General features: G+C 50.1%; 2 protein-coding genes across 2 annotated transcripts in view; both read right to left on the reverse strand.

Annotated features, from left to right (window-relative positions):
* PRSS46P (serine protease 46) overlaps positions 1 to 6,150 on the reverse strand; it is a 41,255-nt gene extending 35,105 nt beyond the window's left edge. Inside the window, exon 1 of the mRNA XM_045297653.1 lies at positions 6,114 to 6,150. The gene's annotated coding sequence lies outside the window, so the exon portion shown is untranslated. The remainder of the gene's footprint in view (positions 1 to 6,113) is intronic.
* Positions 6,151 to 7,220: 1,070 nt separating this feature from the next.
* PRSS45P (serine protease 45) lies at positions 7,221 to 15,919 on the reverse strand. Its single transcript, XM_030887669.2, has 6 exons — positions 15,778 to 15,919; positions 13,949 to 13,975; positions 10,111 to 10,258; positions 8,866 to 9,140; positions 8,006 to 8,169; positions 7,221 to 7,713 (listed from the first exon to the last, which is right to left on the reverse strand). Exons 1-6 carry the CDS (start codon positions 15,917 to 15,919, stop codon positions 7,483 to 7,485), a joined length of 987 nt encoding a protein of 328 aa, XP_030743529.1. The 3' UTR covers positions 7,221 to 7,482.
* Between the last annotated feature and the right edge of the window lie 2,411 nt (positions 15,920 to 18,330).

The following is an 18,330-nucleotide window of genomic DNA, read 5'->3' on the forward strand; positions in this document are numbered from 1 at the left end:
AGGGGAGGGGGCGGGCAGCTGCCCAGAGAATGGAGAATGCCAGGCAATGGGTAGAAAGAAGCTGCCACAGTAACCAATCAAAGTCCACCACATGGCTCTTTGAAATGATCTACAAAAATGTAGCAATTCAGATCTTGACTTCCGTAAACTAGAAAAGGGAGCCCACATAAATTATGCATTAACAAATGGAAAGATTTAGGTTAAACAAGTGATTTTGTAGGAAAACCCAAAACATTTACTCAAAAAGAGGTAGGAGACTTGAAAGGGCCAATAATTAACAAAGGCAATTTTTAAAGCAAAGATTTGCCTCTGAAAATAGACATCAAACACCCAGCTGGTTTATGTGCAGCATCTACCAAGCTGAAAAGCAGACGGAGGGCTGGGGTCAGACCGGGGGTGAGGGGTTACGTATTGGCCCGTTGAAACTCAGGAGAGGTGAGCTTTCTAGTCTCCTCAATAAGGAGTCCCGGACCCCCAGTGGCGGTCGCTCCATCGCCCAGGGTCTCTGAGTCAGAGTGGGCCTGATGGCAGTCAGGTGGGTTTTTCGTCCTTTGTGGTTTGGAAAGAGCAGGGGATGCTGGTGCTGTGGAAATGCTTCTAGAGCATAAGGCGGGACTGGAAGCTTTTGAACACCTTCTAAGAGGCCAGTACAACAAGCCCAGTTTGAACAAAGGGCAGACCAAAAGGAAAAGCAGTGAGGCGATTGATTCGAACACCGGAGGAAAATTCTAAGCAAAATGTGGGCAAAATGAGGCCCCGGGGCACGACAGCATTTACATAAACAACTACTGATTGCGATGCCATTCACCTTTTGAACAAAGTAACACAAATCATATCAACTCAATAAATGCCCCGAATGCATCTGATTAAAAACAGCACTTGCTCCTAATGAAATGATCAAAAAGACCCGCATAAGCTAGCAAGAGAAGGAAACACTTTTATTTTAAGGACAATTTTAAGAATAATATGACAATTACCATTCCTACCGGCAGGAAGGCCTTCTGTTCGTCTACAGCCCCAGGGCGCAGAGGGTGCCTGGCACAGACGGACTGGCAATCACTGTTTGCGGAATGGAGGGAAGGCTGAGTCAGGGTGTGTGCCGGTGAGCTCAGAAAGGAGGTAACCAAAGAAATCCACAGGATGGTGTTCACAAAGGACCAGACAAATCTGGCGCCAGTTTAGGCGATTTGAGCTTCCAAAAGTAACCTGAAAAACTGTTGGAATGAACACGACGGTTTTGCAAGATGGTCAGAATGAAGGTCGCCGTTTAAAAAAATTTCATCTACAGTCTTGTTTTTTTAATACTCAGCATGTAGAATTAGCACAAGAGGGCAGGGAAAGTTATAATGGGGAAGGAAAGATATCATTCACCACCAGGGGTGGATTACCCAAGAGGCAAGGTTAGCATGTGCTCTGTAAGGTGACCAGATTTTAACATTGGTAAAGCAGGACACCATTGATAAAACTCATATCCTAGCGAAATAGCCACATGGCAGCCGAAAACCATATACCCTAGCTTGTCGTGCATTCTTTCCAAAAATCGGGACTTTTAATTTTTTAATTTTATTTTTTTTAACATTTTATTAGGGGCTCATACAACTGTTATCCAAATCCATACACACATCAATTGTGTAACGCGCATTTGTACATCGTTTCTCAAAACATTTTCTCTCCATTTAAACCCCCGACATTAGGTCCTCATTAATCGGGACTTTTAAAAAATGCTGCAGCACACAGAAAAAATTGTTAAAAAGCGGGACATCTGGTCACCTTAGCTTAGGGCCCTAACAAAAAGGTACCAGCCATACAAAGCAAAGACCTGTTGATGCCAAGCAGACAGGATAGCAGGAAAACGGAGCGACACCGTTGCAGGGCGCTGTCAGGGCACTACAGGAAACGGGCACCCACTCCAGTGCATGAGAAGATGCAGGCCAGAAATAAAGTCCATGCAGGGTCACAAGGGTGCCCAGGGAAACGTTGTTCAAAGTGTGAGGCTCCTCCCACTTCAACCCTCTAGTTGGCATCTGGCTCTACTGCCCCTTTCCACGTGACTGAAATTCCTGTGTGGGTGAGTCTCCCGGGAGTATGCTATGCCTTTCCAATTAACAAGAGGTCGGGCTGGGTGGTGGAGGCTCACCCTGGCTACCTTCACCCAGCATGCAACTGGGTCCAGGGTGAGTGGTTACGGACAAGGGTGAATTACATTAATCGATAACAGGTCTCTGGCTCATTTTGCGAGAATGGGTTTATCCGTCTACATCTGCGGATCCAGCAACTCCGGCAGGAGGGCCGGCAACACTCGTTTCTGTGATGCAAACACCATGGTATGCTCTCGCACATGTCCTGGAAACCAACCAACAGCCACTCCAGCCCCAGATGCGCCCCGAAACAGGGAACGCAAATAAAACGACTCGTGCAATGAATTCCATTCGTTTACTTTTTTAAACATACAGTGTTATGTCCATGGGTTTATAAACACTCGTATTTATAACTTTAACTTTAAAATATATTTATCTACATGTGATGCAACCTAGCACACATTTAATATACTACTAACATCGTTAATAATTTAATGTAATACATAAAGAATGTCCAAACAGTACTGGGAATTTTCTTTGTTGTAGAGTGTGCAATAGTCTTTCTGTAGTGAAGCGTGGCATGTCATAAAATCCTAGTACCCTGAACCCACTGAAACATTTGTAACCTAAAAGAAATTCCAGATTTATAATCCAGTTAATCTCATTTTGCTGAAACTTCTGCTTTCAATCGCTAATATTATAGTTACATTTAAAAGGAAGCTACATCATCATAAAATCCAAGACAAGAGGAGGGAACAGTGTGAGAGCTTAAATTCTGCGTACCCAGTGTGCAGACGGCTATGGATGCCAGTGAAATCCCCAAACCCCCATGTGGATTAAGCCGCTGGCGAATCCCCTCTGACCGCGGACCAGGGCTGTGAATAGCTGCCTATCAGACAGAGTCCATTTACAAGGAGGACTAATGAACATTTAACACTGTATCATTTGTCCTTCCTTATGATCCATTTTTAATTTGTTCTACATTTAAATTCGTTTCTGCTCTTTTTATGGAAGTTTTTTTTCTATTTCATTTTGTTATTGTTGGGTTGCTTGATTTTTTTAAATCATGGATAACACACACACACACACACACACACACACACACACTCTGCCACAGACTCCATTTTGACTCTTAGTGACCCGATATATGGTTTCCAAGGTTGTAAATCTTGATGGGAGCACATGACCTCATGAACTGCCGGCCTTGTGGTTAGTAGCCCAGTGCTTGCCCTACTGCGGCCCCAGGGTCAGTGCAAGACTCACATATCCCACTCAAGTGTGTGAGCGCGCAGAGGACGGGGCCCACACGTGATCAGTCTTTAGGGCTCTCACATGTCTTAATTCGGTCGTGTTCACAAACTAAAACATTTCAAAATAAACTTAATAGGATATTTTCTACAAACACCGTGAATAAACATAAGACTACTGAAAAGATATTGAAGAAGAGTTACATGAATGGAGATCTATGGTATATCCCTGGACAGAAACTCAGCACTGAAAAATTGCCATTCTCAAATTAATCTGTTTAATATAACCTCAATTCAGACAACAATAGGACTTTTAATGAAAACTGATTCTAAAGTTTTATGAAAAGTAAACTTGGTAGAATTGGCGATGTTTTGTTTTTTATAAAAAGGCAGGAGGGTTTCTGTTACCATTTGACAGAAACGAACAGAACATACAGCTACTCGAAACAGCGCAGCACAACCATGGGGCAAGAATAGAGGGTTCAGAATGGGCCAACGCACATGTGGCTGTCCCACTGTTTTAAACGTCAAATTCACACCAGCAGGAAAAGGACAGACTCCACAAGAAACTGTCCCTGAACACGTCTCTCCACCTGGTAGTAGAATTAAATCCCCGCCTGACTCCGTACATCACGAGTTTCCTAAGGCATTGTGGAAATATCACCATAGAATGATCAGAATGTTAAAAGAAGTATAGGAAGGCAGTTTTGAAGACTCGGAGTTGGAGAAGGCCATCCTGAGCAAGACAGAAAATCCAGAAAGAAGGTTAGGATGGGCACACTGACTCCATTTTAAAGTCGTGATGGCAAGTACCTGTCTATTCCACATAATCGACAAAGACTTAATACAAGTCCGACAAGACAAAGAAGACCTTCCGTATGAGAAGATAAGCAATGCAGTAGAAGAACCGGCAAACTAGATACACAGGGACTTCACTAGGAATAAAGGAGACTTCTAAAAGCAAACACATGGAAAAAAATTTTCCAATTAAAAATTACAAGCTGTTAGCAACAATATTAAATTGTAATCAGTTTGAAAAGCACTTCAAATATTAATAATATGCATTTTTAGCAAAGGGGAAACATTCATTCTCATATACCATAGGTAGTAATAACCTGCATTATGCAGATGGCACCACCTTGCTGGCTGGGAGTGAGGAGGACTTGAAGCGCTTGCTGATGAAGACCAAGGGTCACAGAAGCCTTCAGTGTGGATTTAGATTCAATGTAAAGAAGACAAAATGCCACTTCCCATGCTGGGCATATACCTAGGTATACACAAGAGATGAAACTCACAACACATGGAACCCAAGAACAGGAGTGGGAATAGAGATCCCAAAAGGGTAGGGGGAAGGCGGGGAGAGGTGGGGAGGGAGGAGGGGCACCGATCGCAATGAATGGCTCATAACCACACACCCTGTGTTAGTCTGGGTACATTAGAGAAACAAATCCACAGAAACTCATATGTATAAGAGAGAGTTTTATACAAAGGGTCAGTGCACATCAAGAAAACATTCCAACCCAGTGCTGCCCAAGCCCACAAGTCCAACATTAACCCATATGTCCGACACCAATCCACAAAGTCCTCCTCCATCTCACAAAACACACACAGTGATGCTGATTGCAGGAGGAAAGCTGAGTCAGGGAATGTGTAAGCATCTCAGCGCTGGCAGAGGTCTCCACATGGCTGCTCCAGCACCCAGAGCTGCATCGGAGGAGGTCCATGTGGGTTCCCCTCAGGGATGTCTTGTAGGAAGTCAGCCTTGCCAGCTGAAGCAGGGAACTGGCTTAAGGGAGCTGCACCCTGGTCTGACCATCAGAAAGCAAGAGACCCGAAAACTAGAAAGGCTAGGCTCACTGAGCCATTTACCGCTCCACCCTTCAATTAACCCCACATGTGTTTATCAGCCAGGTTGGTACAATAAACTAACAACCTCACACCCCCATCCAGGGGGAAGAACAACAGAAACCAGAGGGGAAGGGAGACAGCAGTCGATGGAAGATTTGAAAATAATCTATAATCTATCAAGGAGTCACAAGAGTTGAGGGGGTGGGGGGAGGGAAGAAAAAGGAGCTGATCCCAAGGGCTCAATGGAAAGTAAATGTCCTGAAAAGAATGATGGAATATATGTATGAATATGTCAGATACAATTGATGCATGGATTGTAACAAGAGTTGTAGGAGCCCCCAATAAAATTATTTTTAAAATATTTTTTAAAGGCAATACATTTGGAAGACTTTCAAATTTGAATACCTTATCAGCACATTTTCATGAATAAATAGCCTAAACACATTAAAAAAACAAAACAAAATCCTCACAACTGGACCCACAGGCAACATCATGATAAACGGAGAAAAGCTTTAAGTTGTCAAGGATTTCGTCTTGCTTGGATCAATGCTCGTGGAAGCAGCAGCCAAGAGATCAAAAGACATGGTGCATTAGGTAAATTTGCTGCACCAGACCTCTTTAAAATGTTGAAAAGCAGGAATGATACTTTGAGGATGAAAGTGTGCCTGACCCAAGCCATGGTCTTTGTTTCTCACCTGCCAAATAAGTTGAATACTCATAATAACACTTACATCATAGGTAGACATTATGGAAAGGAAAAGATTGTTACAGAATCTGATACGTAGCAAACAATCTAGGTTTTACAGCGCGCCAGTCTTGGAAGCCCCCAGGGGCAATGCGACCCGGCCCTAAAGGCTGGTGTGAGTCAGTCAGCTCGATAGCAGTGTGTCCGGTCCGCTGTTTGGCTTTGTTTCTAGTTCTGTCCACACAGAATACTTACAGTACTTTTCAAGTCTGAAGAGCAGCTCTAGGCGCAGACACAGAAAGGTCTTCCAGTCATGTTAAGTTAAAAAAACAAGTGATTGAGTACCTATATTGTTGGGTTGTTAGCCCTCTCCGTGAGCTGATTCGGACTCCTCGTGGCCCCAGGTGTGCGCATTAGAAGTGCCCCAGGGGGGATTTCCAGGTTGTGCCTTTTTAAAGGCAGTTTGTTTTCCAAAGCGCCTCCTATCGCCGACATTTTGGCTAGCAGTGGGGCACGTAGCAGTTTGTCCCACTCAGGGACCCAGGGACCAAACTCACTGCCAAGAACTGCCATGGGGCAGAGCAGCTCCTTTGGGGTTTCCAAGACTAAGTATTTATGGGGGTAGAAAGCCTCATCTGTCTCCTTTGGAGTGGCTGGTGGTTTCGAACTGCTGACCTTGTGATTCCCCGCCCAACATGAAATCCAGTATGCCACTAGGACTCCTATAAAATCCTCTTTATTAAAAATACATAAAAGTGCGTAATATAAGGATGCTAATATAGTGGTTGTGCAGCACGAAGAGCACTGAATTCTTCATGTCGAAGTTGTTGGCCCGGACAGGGTTTCATGGTGTATATTTTTGCCGCAATGAAAAAATAATAATTCCACGAGTAACAATGAGTCAAAAGAAGAGGAAAATGTCCTAAAACTAATTGTCATAATGGTCGTGCAACGCTTCTCAATAGGATTGAACTATTGAGTTGTAGGCTGTGTGAAGTGCCCATTTAACTGTTTTTGGTTTTTCTTAAGGCTGTTAAGGGATTACCTCTAGGGAAGGAGAGCAGGGTGGGCTGTGGGGTGGATGCCGCAGGGAATCTTTTTCTTTCTCGTTATTTATATGTGAACCCTGGAGGTGTCGTGGGCTATGAGCTGGGCTGCTAACTGCAAGGACCCAGGTAGTAGGCCGAGGTTCTTTCCCTCTTCCTTTCCCTCTACGGCAAAAAAAAATCAACCAGGCCAGACTCCAGGGTGTCTGCTGGCCTAAACTAATCCCAGAATGCCCTGCCCACACATTCACCCAGCCCGGCCACAACCAGGGATGAGAACAGAGCCAGCTCATGGTCACACAAGTTTAATCCGCTATCTGGTCTACAATAGCAAAGCCCTTCTAGGCCCTACTGCCCTGCTCCAGGTCCCCCAGGGCCCAGTCATCGCCCTACCCCTCCCGCTGAGTGTCCCAAATCTCCAAGCAGGACTCAAATCTCCTGGGGACACTCCTTCTCCCCCCTGGCTCCTGTTGAGTGCAGACACATGGCCCTGGTCTACCTGTGATCGGCTCCATTCCGCAGAGGGTGCAGAGAAAGGCAGGAAGAGGCAGGAGGAGAAGGAGGGGTGAGAGGGGAGGTCAGGGGCTCATCTGGAGCTGTAGCATCCAAGACAGAAGTAGGAGCCAAGGGGAGGCCCGGGAGCTTGGGAGCCCCCCAGCAAGCTGATTGCTGATCCACCGGCTGTATCTGGTGACCCGGATGTACACGCCTGGATTCTGTACTTTGGAGCAGGCCTTTTCCCAGGACAGCACGCCGGCCAGAATCCATTTGCCCCAGACTTCGCAGGCCAGTGGCCCCCCAGAGTCTCCCTAGGCAGAGAGAGAGGAGTGGTGGGGACTCTGGATCCAACGGGACCCACCGGGCCTCAGGGGGCACAGGCTGCCCACTCCGAGTTCTGCTGAGAAGATTCACCCCCTGGGGGGTCTTCCTTCAGCTCCTCAGCTGGGAGTCCCTCTCCCAGGCACTGACCAGCCGCTCTCACTCCAGAATATCCGGCAACGTCAGGATCGGTCAGCGGGACACCTCCCTGGGGTACACTCTCCCCCTTTGCAGAAGCCATGCCCACCAGAAGCAAGTGGCCCAACCCTCCCCGAAACTTACATAGCACAGGTTTTCCCCGTAGTCAGTGGCACAGACCATGTCCTCCATGACCAGCGGGATGACGCGGGGGAAGAGGGACTTCTTTTGATAAAGCTGGTCACACCTCTTATTGTCCATGATAAAGACCTCAGCCTCCTGCAGCTCAGGGCTCAATGTGGAGTCGGCTGCTGGGGAGCCCCAAACGGGAAAGTTACTGGGTCCGAACTCACCCCCCAGCCCTGACCTCTGCCCAGCTTCTCACCTCAGGCCCCACTGCACCCCTTCCTACTCTATCCACCCCTTTCACAGGCGGCCTTGCCCTCTCGGGGCCGCCCGCTCCCCACTGTGCTTGGCCCTGCCTGTTTCCGGTGCCATCTGACTGACCTGGGCTTCTCCTGCAGGCACCTCAGGGCAGCCGCTCTGCCCAGAGCTCATCCTGGGTCCCCAGACCAGGTTGTGGCCCCTCTCTGACCCCAACCCTATCGCCAATCCCCCGGCAGGCAGGGCATGAGCAAGGGGGCTTCAAAATCGGCATGGAGCGATAGGACGGAAAGATAGTGGCATTTGCCCATGGACGTTCTGAGGCCCCTTTGTGGTCTCATGGCTGGGTCTGTCCATGGAAGGAGAGCGTGAGCAAGGGGGTGACATGACCATGCTCTGTCACTGAGCTTCCGGAAGAAGAAAGCGCCGGGTGGGCTGGCACCAGGGGCCCACAGGTGTAACCTGTGGTGGTAGCATGCACGTGAGGAGCGACGCTAACACACCTGGAGAAGCCAGGGCCCAAGGGATCAGCCACAAGCCCTGCAAGAGGCTCCATGGCTGGGCCCGGACAGGATTTGTGCGCCCTTCACAACCCCCACCTCCCACCCCATCCCACTCACCTGAGAAACGCTGCTTAATCTGACCCCAGCCGGTCACCCAGCACGGTTTCCCCACCTCCAGGTGGAACTTGGGCTCTGGAATGCAGATGGGCTGCACGAACTTACTCAGGTTGGCAGGGGGGTGGAGCTGCAGCAGGGCCACATCACCCATGATGAAGGTCCGCCCCCAGTACTTGGGGTGCATGATTATGTCCTTCACGGGGATCAGGAGGGCCTGGCTGGAGGCCTGGGGCTGCAGCTCCGAGGTGCCGAGCATCACCGAGTACTCTTTAGTGCTGCAGGAGACACAAAGACCCGGGAGTCTCCAAGCAAGCACTGTCCCTGCCTCCCCCGAGGCCCCCCTCCCTCAGCAGAAGACCTGCCCAGTTTTCTCTGCTCACCCATTGTGCCTAGTGTGGCCTGGGCATCTCAGCCATCAGGCCCGCACCTGCCTGCTCTCTCCACAGTTAATTCAAGGTGCCCTGGGCTGGGGGCTGGGTGTGAGGCGGGGAGTGTACCCAGAGGCCCTCTTGGAAGGGGGAATAGGCTGTGTGGGTTGGATTTTCCTTGCCACCCTGCTTGGCACTTGTGGCAGTTACATAACCTTGGGTCGACTTGCAAAGGGGTGGGGTCTAGCCTGTCAATCAGGTCGCAGCTTGATGACCTCATTTGGAGGCACCATGGAGATAAACAGCTCACTAGAAACCAGAGACACACAGACTCTGCTTGTCTTCCTGATGACAAGACACATGGAGCTACGCTTGAGCCCTGGACCTGAAGGAACCATGTGGAGACCCACGCCAGCTCTGAGATGCTTACACTGCCACTGGATCCACAAGACTTTCCACCCACTGACCTGTGATCTTCCTGAATTTGGCATCATTGGATGTGTTGCATCAGTCTGAAGAGGAATTTATAGATTGGTATTGGACATATGAGCTAATATCAGACTTATGGACTTGATCTGGACTGGGCTGGGATGTTTTCTCAATATTTAATTGCTCTTGTACATAAAGCTCTTTCTTGGACACATGAGTTTCTATGAATTTGTTTCTCTAATCTACCCAGACTAATACAGCACTCAAGTTACTGTCACTCGGGGCTCTGCCCCAGCACGATCCCTGGTTCCTGTGAGATCCCCAACGTGACTCTTTCCCGTTCCACAGCCCCCTCCTCCCTACACCCATCTCCCCATGGTTTTGCGGAAGGAGCGAGGTGTGGCTGAGCCACTGCCACCCTGGATCTCCGGGCCCCGGACACACTCACCTTTGGATGCAGTGAGCAGCAGTCACCACCCAGCTGGGGTCAATGAGGGACCCTCCACACACATGTTCATTGTTCAGCCGCAGGCTTGCCTCCCAGGGCCAATGGCGGTGCGTACCCACATCATTCGGCCACCAGGGTTTGCCACAAACTTCAGGAACAAGTGTGCCGGGCAGACACGGCAGCCGCAGAGAGGAGGATAAGAATGACCAAGCTCAATTTCACAGGCCTGTCGCCTCAAGGACCTGTCCTCATCTTAAGGAAGGGAAGGCTAAGTGGGAGTTTGGGGTGGGGGGTGGCTTATCCCAAGGCAGTGAGCGGGACAGAAAGCGACAAAGACAGATGACAAAGCATCGAGACAGAGATGTGGAGACAGTGTCGCAGGAGAGAGGGAGGCATGGGGAGCGATGACAGTGGCCTGGGCTGTGCGTTGTGGGCGCAGGGATGCAGGTTTGGGGCACACAGGTGGTGTCGTGTACAGGAGGAATGCGGTTGGTTAGGGAGCAGTTTCTTGTGAGTTGGGTGACGGTTGACGGAGCAGGGCAGGTTTCCACGCTCCAGATCACACGCCTGCAGTTTCGCCTCATTGATCGCTGTGCCCTCAGCGTCCGGTGGCGAATCCCACGCCCTCCTTCCTGGGTGTCTCCTTTTCGCTTCTCCTTCCCTGCTGACCCTCCGGAACACTGTCCTGGTGTTCCGTGCTGCCCTACTGATCTCAAAGGGTGGGTCTCAATCACCGCCCTCGCCCTCTCTTTCTCTCTCCTTGTGGACACAGCTGTGTTGTAGCTAGGAATGAATGAAGCCATGGGACGCGCGTCCTTCCAGACTTGGAGGGTGAGTGAGGGCCGTGGGCTTGGAGGTTCCCCCAGTCTCATCTCGCCCATCGGTCTCGTCTGTCTTTGATGGTTTTGATCCATGATTTTCTTCCACTCTATGCAGGGTCTTCAGATGTGACCCTTGTTCAGAGGGATTGGTGGTGGTGGCTGGGTACCTACCGCCTGGTTCTTCTGGTCTCAGGGTCAGGGGCACCCACGCCCCAAGGTCCATTCGTTCGTTGGACTAATTGTATCCATGCGTCTTTGATTTTATTCATGCTGCTTTCCCCCACACGGGGCGAGACCAACAGTGGCACCTCGGATAGGCACTTGCAAGCCTTTCAAACCACAGTCACTCCTCACCAATGGGGGACACAGAGCCCTGGCTCCAGGGACTGTGTGCTACCAACTGACCTTGCTGTCCCGCCAAACCATGGTTCTGAGCTCCCAGGCCCAGCCACTCATTGCTTCGAGGTGTTTGCTTCCTTTTATGAAGTTTTCAAAACTTTGTCCCTTGTGTGCTCCATCGCCTCCACCGACAGGTTTGCGGCAAAGGTAAATATTCATGAGCAAATGCGCTCTGTCAAACTGCTGTGTGTTCATGGACCCAGTCTCTCTCCCCCTCTGCACCTGTCTGCCTTCGTGTCCACCCCAGCACCACCTGTCCATCACTGGGAGGAGGGATTTTACTTACTAAAATTTAAATCAAAATTTAAAAACAGACTTTACTTTTAAAACCAGGAACATTGCTCTACGCCAGCCCAACCAACTAGAAAATGGATTCAAAATCAGACAACAAGGAGGAGGAAGCGAAGGAATCCCAAGACCAAGAACTGCATTTTCTTGTGCCTGAAGTTCAGACCCTTGGTCGTGTTCCTGAGAACTACCCTGTTTGCTGCGCCTCTGAGAGGCCAAGGCCTCCACCCCTCACACTGCCTCAAAGTCCAGAAGTGGAGGTCTCTACACAGACCCTCTAGCATGGAACCCCCACTCACAGCTCACAGGCTCTTAGCATGCACATAACTCTAAACCATCAGGTTCTGGGATTCTATTTCTAGAGCCCATCCAATTGGGAGCAGTTGACCAAAGGGATGGCTGAAGTGCGTTCATAAGAACAAGAGGAAAAGCCAAAGGTAAAATGAGAGAAAATACAACTCTGAAGCACAGATCTAAGAAGCCCTGGTGGCCTCGTGGTTACGAGTTGGGCTGTAGTCCACACGGTCGGCAGTTCAAAATCACTAGCAGCTCCACAGGAGAAGGAGTGGGCTTTCTACTCCTGTGAAGCGTTACAGTGTAGGAAACCCACCGGGGTGGGGGTGGGGGCCACGATGAGTCCGTGTTGACTCAACAACAGCACGTAAAAGCAGAGATCTACACCAATAAGCATGACGCATAAAAATGATACCAAGCGCCTCCCCATCTCAGAGAAGGGCTTACAGAGAACTTCTGCGAACTTTCAAGGTACAACAGTCAAATCCGGCATCTTATAAGTTAAGTAAAATATTAGCTAATAGTTATTTTAGAAAAAGACTGCATTGTGATGATATCGATTACCCCAAGAATCGTCCAACGTGAAAGCAAGCTCTCCATCTGTCCAACGCAGCCACAGGTGGAAGGAGAAGGACCGTGTGTTGTTCTCAAGAGATCCACGGAAGGGCATTTGAAAAATTCAACACATCATTTATGACTGAAAAGAGAGATCCTAGGAAACTGAGAACAGAAGGAAAATCCTTACCTTTCCAAGTTATCTGCTCAAAACCCAAGCACACATCCCATGGCATTAACGAACAGGCAAAATGAATCCATGCTGCATGTTAGAAGCTCGGAGTCATGCTGCTTCACAGAAATAAAGCAGAGGAAGTGACACGCTCCGCTGTATGACCATCCGCCAGGCCACTGATGACATGTGGGGATGTTTCCATAAGACTGCCGCCTTAGGAACCAAACGGGGCGTCTGCCCGTCTCACCGGGTCACTGCACATCAGAGTCAGGTCGATGGCAAAGTCGCGGTTGCGGTATCGCTCTGTTTCTTGACCTGAGTGATGGCTGCCCAGCGTGTTCACGGTGAGAATTCTTGCACACCACTGTACTTGTGTGTGTGTGCTGTGTGCACACATGCGCATGCACGCGCATCTACTCGTGTGTATTCCTTAGATTATTTTCATTTTTGCAATGTTTTACAAGCTTCAAATAATTTCCGATTAAAACTTTGTTTTCACTAGGGTTGGATGACGAGAGTAAGGAAACAGAAGGAGATCCGGAGCAGATCCACGCATGTAAGTTAAAAACACAGAAACAGCAGCATATGTCTCTACAGGAACACTTCATCAATTAACCAGCAATCAATCCCAAATTAGGATGGACCAGTGACAATGGAGACCCAGGACCCCAAGAGCAGGAGCAACCCTACTCTCTCACTGAGGTCGAAGGAGAGGGAGACAGAGGAGCTGAACTCTGCAGACCCGACCAGAGGAGGCTCCAGGTACACCGAGCGAACAGGTAGCCCAAAGACTTTTCTGTGGAGGGTCTTTGTAAGCTTCCTGGACAGTTTATCTCCAGATGGGCATCACATCCTGATCGGATCAGCTCGGATGAAGCCTGCACGGAACTAAGAGGCGCTGCCTTTCCATAAGAGGTTCCTCTCTCCTGGGGACTGGTATACCTGTATATCCTGGCCACCCCAGGCTGTTCTGCAGAAGGCAGACCTCCCCAATTCCTATCTCCGACAGACCCAGAATCTATGGGGTAATGGGTCACAAGCTGGGCTGCTAACCACAAGGTCAGCACGTTGATCCCACCAGCGGCTGCAAGGGACCAAGAGGAGGCTCTCTGGTCCCATAAGGATTTACAGCCTCAGAAACCCAAAGGGGCGGTTCTAGCCTATCCTGCAGAGTCACTGTGGGTCGGAATCAACTTGACAGCAAGGAGAGTGAGTTTACAGGCCCAGAAACTTTCGTTGTGTCTATGTGGTCCTTTTGAGAAAAAACACATCTGGGCCCATGGCAGCAGGGACTCACCCAACCCACCTGGCTTGGTTTTGTCTTCTTTGTAACCTGCAGGAGAGAAGAGGGGCAGAGATGAAGTGGGCGTAGATGTATTCTTCTTTCATTCGTTCATAGAATATTAAGTGCCCATTCTATGGCTGGGGAGAAAGATGTGTCCGACAGAGCCTGCCCTTGAGGTACACACTGCACAGTAGGGAGATAGACGTGAACACCCAATCACCTGCATGAGATGAGTTTGGGGATGGAGTTGCAGGTGTCAGCCGAGCTCAGGAGAAATGTTGGACAGGAGAGCCTTCTGAGAGAAGGAATGATTGTGTCAAGACTTGTAGAGGAGAAGGTAAAACAGACATGAAATTGGAAAATGGCATTACTCGCTAAAGAAACACCAGTGTGCCAGAGATGCCAGAGGCTGAAGGGCCTGGCCTCTAATGGCAAAGGGTCAAAGACCAACCACGGAGGGCCTCATAGGCTGGACAGACATCTGACAGAAAGGAAGTCAGTAGAGGTCTGACCTGGTTGGGTCAGGGCTGTATTATGAAGAGGGCATGGAGCACAAACAAGGTGACCAGGCTGGGCACAGTGAGAGCTAAATGGAGATGCTATAGAACCCAGCCAAGTAATTAGGAGACCCAGAACATGATCATGAGAGGGCAGGGTGGGCTCCATATGGGGCTTTGGGAAAGGGAGGAGTCTAGGACCACACCCCAGTTTCTGGCTTTGTAAAAGAGTGGAGTTCATCCACTGAATTAGGGAACAGACTAAGATTTGTAGGAAGATGAAAGCTTTGGTTTGGGGCGCCAGGGCTTGAGATGTTTCTCGGCCATTGAGGCGGATGTGTGCAGCACACCGACACACAGCCTTTTGTGAGGCACTGCCATGACAATGGCAGCTCAGAGCCCAGGGCTAGTGAGTGCCCAATAGGAGTAGTGAAGAGTGCCGAGCAAAGGCCACCCAGGCCGAGCCTCGGGGACCAGCATACCCATCGGGGATAAGGGCAGCATCGGTGGTCTGGGAGGGGCACGGACAGACAGACGGGCTGAGCGTTAGCCTGGAGGTAGAAGAGAATCAGAGAGAAGCCCAAGGGCCAGAGAAAACCAACAAGGAGACAGAAAGGACCGAGGCAGTAAGAACAGAGGCACTGCAAGGACGCGCTGTGGATGACTGGGAAGTGAGGCGGTGGGGCGTCTTCTTTTGAGAAGACTGGCTGTGAAGTGGTGGGGAGCAGGGTTGAGGACACAACAGACGGGACAGGGGAAGGTTTATGCCAGAGGGAGGAACGCCTGAAGAGTAGGCTGACCTTGAGGGATGACCGTGCGTGCTTCCGTCAACAGTAGGAGAGGAGGATGCGGAAGCAGCCAGGTTTGAAGGGGTCCTCCCTCGTCGCCCCCTCCTCCCCTCATAGTCAAAGGAGACAGCACCCCTGGGCCTCCATTTTCCAAGTGAGGGGAAAACAACCACTAGGGAGATGCACCGGGGAGGGATCCAGGGCTTGGACAGATGGCAACTTTAGAGAGAGCCGTGATGCGGGCGGATGGACCGAGGCTGGAGGTGTGGGATGTGCTGCAGGGGAAGATGTTGGGATGTTGGGCTGCCTGGGAAGTGGAGGAGATGTGGGGGTGCTGGAGAGAGGGTGGCCCGGGGTTTGGGGCGCCATGTTTAGACTAGCGCGGCAGCGTGTCCTAGAGGAGACGCGGAGGCCCTGGGGGTGGGGTGGGGTGGGGGGCTGCAGGGGAAGCGGGGTCCCAGGGAAGCGGCAGAAGTTGAGGGTCCCTGGAACCACCTCCGCAAAGCCCTGGCGGGGAAGTGGCTGGGCGATGGGGACGCGGGCACAAGGGACAGCCCAGGCCTGCCTGGCAGAGAGGCAGGGCCCTCGGTGGGCGCGGGCGGGGAGCTGGGGGCGCGCCGGCCTGCCTCACCCCGGTTCAGAGGCGGCAGGAACAGTAGAAGCAAGAAACGGCGGCTCCACACGCAGAGCGGCGGGGGCGTAGCCATGAGGCCCCGGGACACCAATCAGCTGCGGGGGGGCGGCCCTTGACCCCGTTCCGGGCACGTGACAGCACTCAGCACGTGACGAGCCCGTGGAGGGTAGGCACTGGAGCGCATCCTCTCCCGACGCTGCCTTGCGCCCGGTGGGCAGAGCTGTGGACTTAGGGTGGTGACGCCACGGCCCCGAGCCTGATTGCTCCTGTGTTGACCTAGTCCATGATATGATGCCCCCCCCCAAAGTGCCCCCCGGCCAGTAGTGGCCCCTTTGAGTCTCCACTCTGGCTCTCTGGAGTCGACACATGGTCAAACGTCAGGGAGGATACCGATTTGAGAATCAGGAAGGATGGGGGAAGTACAGGAAAGAAAAGGAACTTAAAGACCAAGGAATCAGAGATGTCTTTGAGAACGTGGCATTTCTGGACCTAAGACCTGAGCAGGGAGCTTCGGGGCATTTCTGGGACTTGACCCTGGTCCACAGGCCCCCAGCAGGGTCCCTTCAACTGAGAAGGATTGTGGCTCGTGCTAGGCCTTGAACGTTCACATGTACCTCACGGGCATTTTGCAGAAGGACGCTGGTGTTGGAACGCCTAGGAGAGGCAGAGAATGGGCGTCAGAGAGACCACAGGATGAGTTCCCGCGAATAGGAGGTCAGGCGGGAGGGTGGGCGCGGCCTCCGTGCCAAGGCAACCAGGAGGTTCCCTCCTCCCCTTGTTAGGTAGAGTTGAGCTCCTCATAGGGAGGGCTTGAACCCGCAGCAGTATCACCTGGGAACTTGTTAGAAATGCATATTCTCGGGCTCCATCCCACATCCACCAGACTGAAAACCCCCAGGGTAGAAACCAGTCATTTGTGTTTTAACAAGTCCTTCAAGGGCTTCTGATGCACTGAGAGCCTGAACCAGCAGCAGTCAGATGATGGAGAGGCGCTGCCTGCTGACCAAGAGCCAGAGGCATCTCTAAGAGATAGGGGACCTGGCACATGCCCGAGGGTGCCACTGAGCAGGCCTGTCAACCATTGCTGCTTCCATCGCCTTCTCTGAGAGATCAGTCAGCAAGTTAAAGCTAATGCCTCCATGTCTGCCTTCCTGCGTGAAGGCAGACGGTGTGAGGTCTATGCTCCATGGAGTGTAAAAAGAGAAGAAACTGGAAAAATAAACTACTGAAAAAATAAAAAAAATTAAAAAATTTAAAAAAAAAGAACATAAACCAATTTTCATCAGTGAAAGTAAGGGACTATTTCTGATTTTGATATAGTGCCATAATGTGTTCATTCAAAGATGAACCACCTGACTTGAATTTTTGAGTTGATATTCTAGTATGTTATCTAAAAGAGGTGTCAGATGTATCTCACAGCCATCACAGCGACCCAAAACGGTAGACTGTAACTCTCTTTTTATTTAACTGTAACTCTTCATGAGAGTAGAATGGGGCTGATAACCACAAGAAGAGCAGTTCGAAACTACCAGTCGCTCCATGGGAGAAAAATGAGGCTTTCTGTTCCAGTGGACAGTTACAGTCTCGAAAACTCACAGGGGCAGTTCTACCCTGTCCTAGAGAAGTCACCATGAGGCAGCCTTGACTGGAAGGCAGTGCATCTGGTTTTGAGTTTTTCCTCCCTCACCGTGGCTGGTGGTTTCAAACTGCTGACCTTAGAGTTAGCAGCCCAACGCATAACCTCTATGCCACCAGGGCTCCTGTCAGATGTATAGACGGGCACAATTTCAATGCTTGCTATAGGGCTATAGGTGCTATTTTCCATAGATACAACTCTGCAAAGAGCACTTGACTAGCATGTTACAGGAGCAAGAAATTAAATCTATTTTGCTAATCCATGAATATTGCTAACCCAATGGTATTGGTTTTGTTGTCTTGTTGGTGGCTGGAAAATAGGTTCTAGTTATATCATTTCTCTTAACTCACTGGAAAGGAATTATAAAGATTTTGGATTATAACCTATTTTTGTGGGTTTCAATGCACTGCAATTATGATGTCCACTGTGGTGGATAGAAAAACATGGCCATCATATTTGGCATCTCCTCCTATCACAAAGTGGAATTTCTTAGTTGCAAGATCACCACCACCACCACCCACACACACACACACATCCCAGATAAGCAGAGATGCAGAACACACAGGCAACTCTTCAAGCATTTATTCAGGGAGCATCTTAAATCTCTACATGAATGCCTCAACACAACTTGGGGTGTCACTGGATGTGAAGAACAGAGTTCCCAGGTTGGGTTGCTCCAGGAAGGCTTGTGGGACTCACAAAGAGTCCACCATAGCAGGTATGGGAAATTTCTCATGGCCCCAGACAACTGCCTCAGATGCAGAATTCCCAGGCCTCAATCCTCAGCAGGGGCATGGTGATATCTCCAACACTCTCACTGGACACTTCCAAACTGACTGCTTCCACAG

The sequence above is a fragment of the Echinops telfairi genome, unplaced genomic scaffold (assembly GCF_000313985.2).
Source record: "Echinops telfairi isolate 266 unplaced genomic scaffold, ASM31398v2 ScPeMD7_7420;HRSCAF=8458, whole genome shotgun sequence".
Lineage (NCBI taxonomy): Eukaryota > Metazoa > Chordata > Mammalia > Afrosoricida > Tenrecidae > Echinops > Echinops telfairi.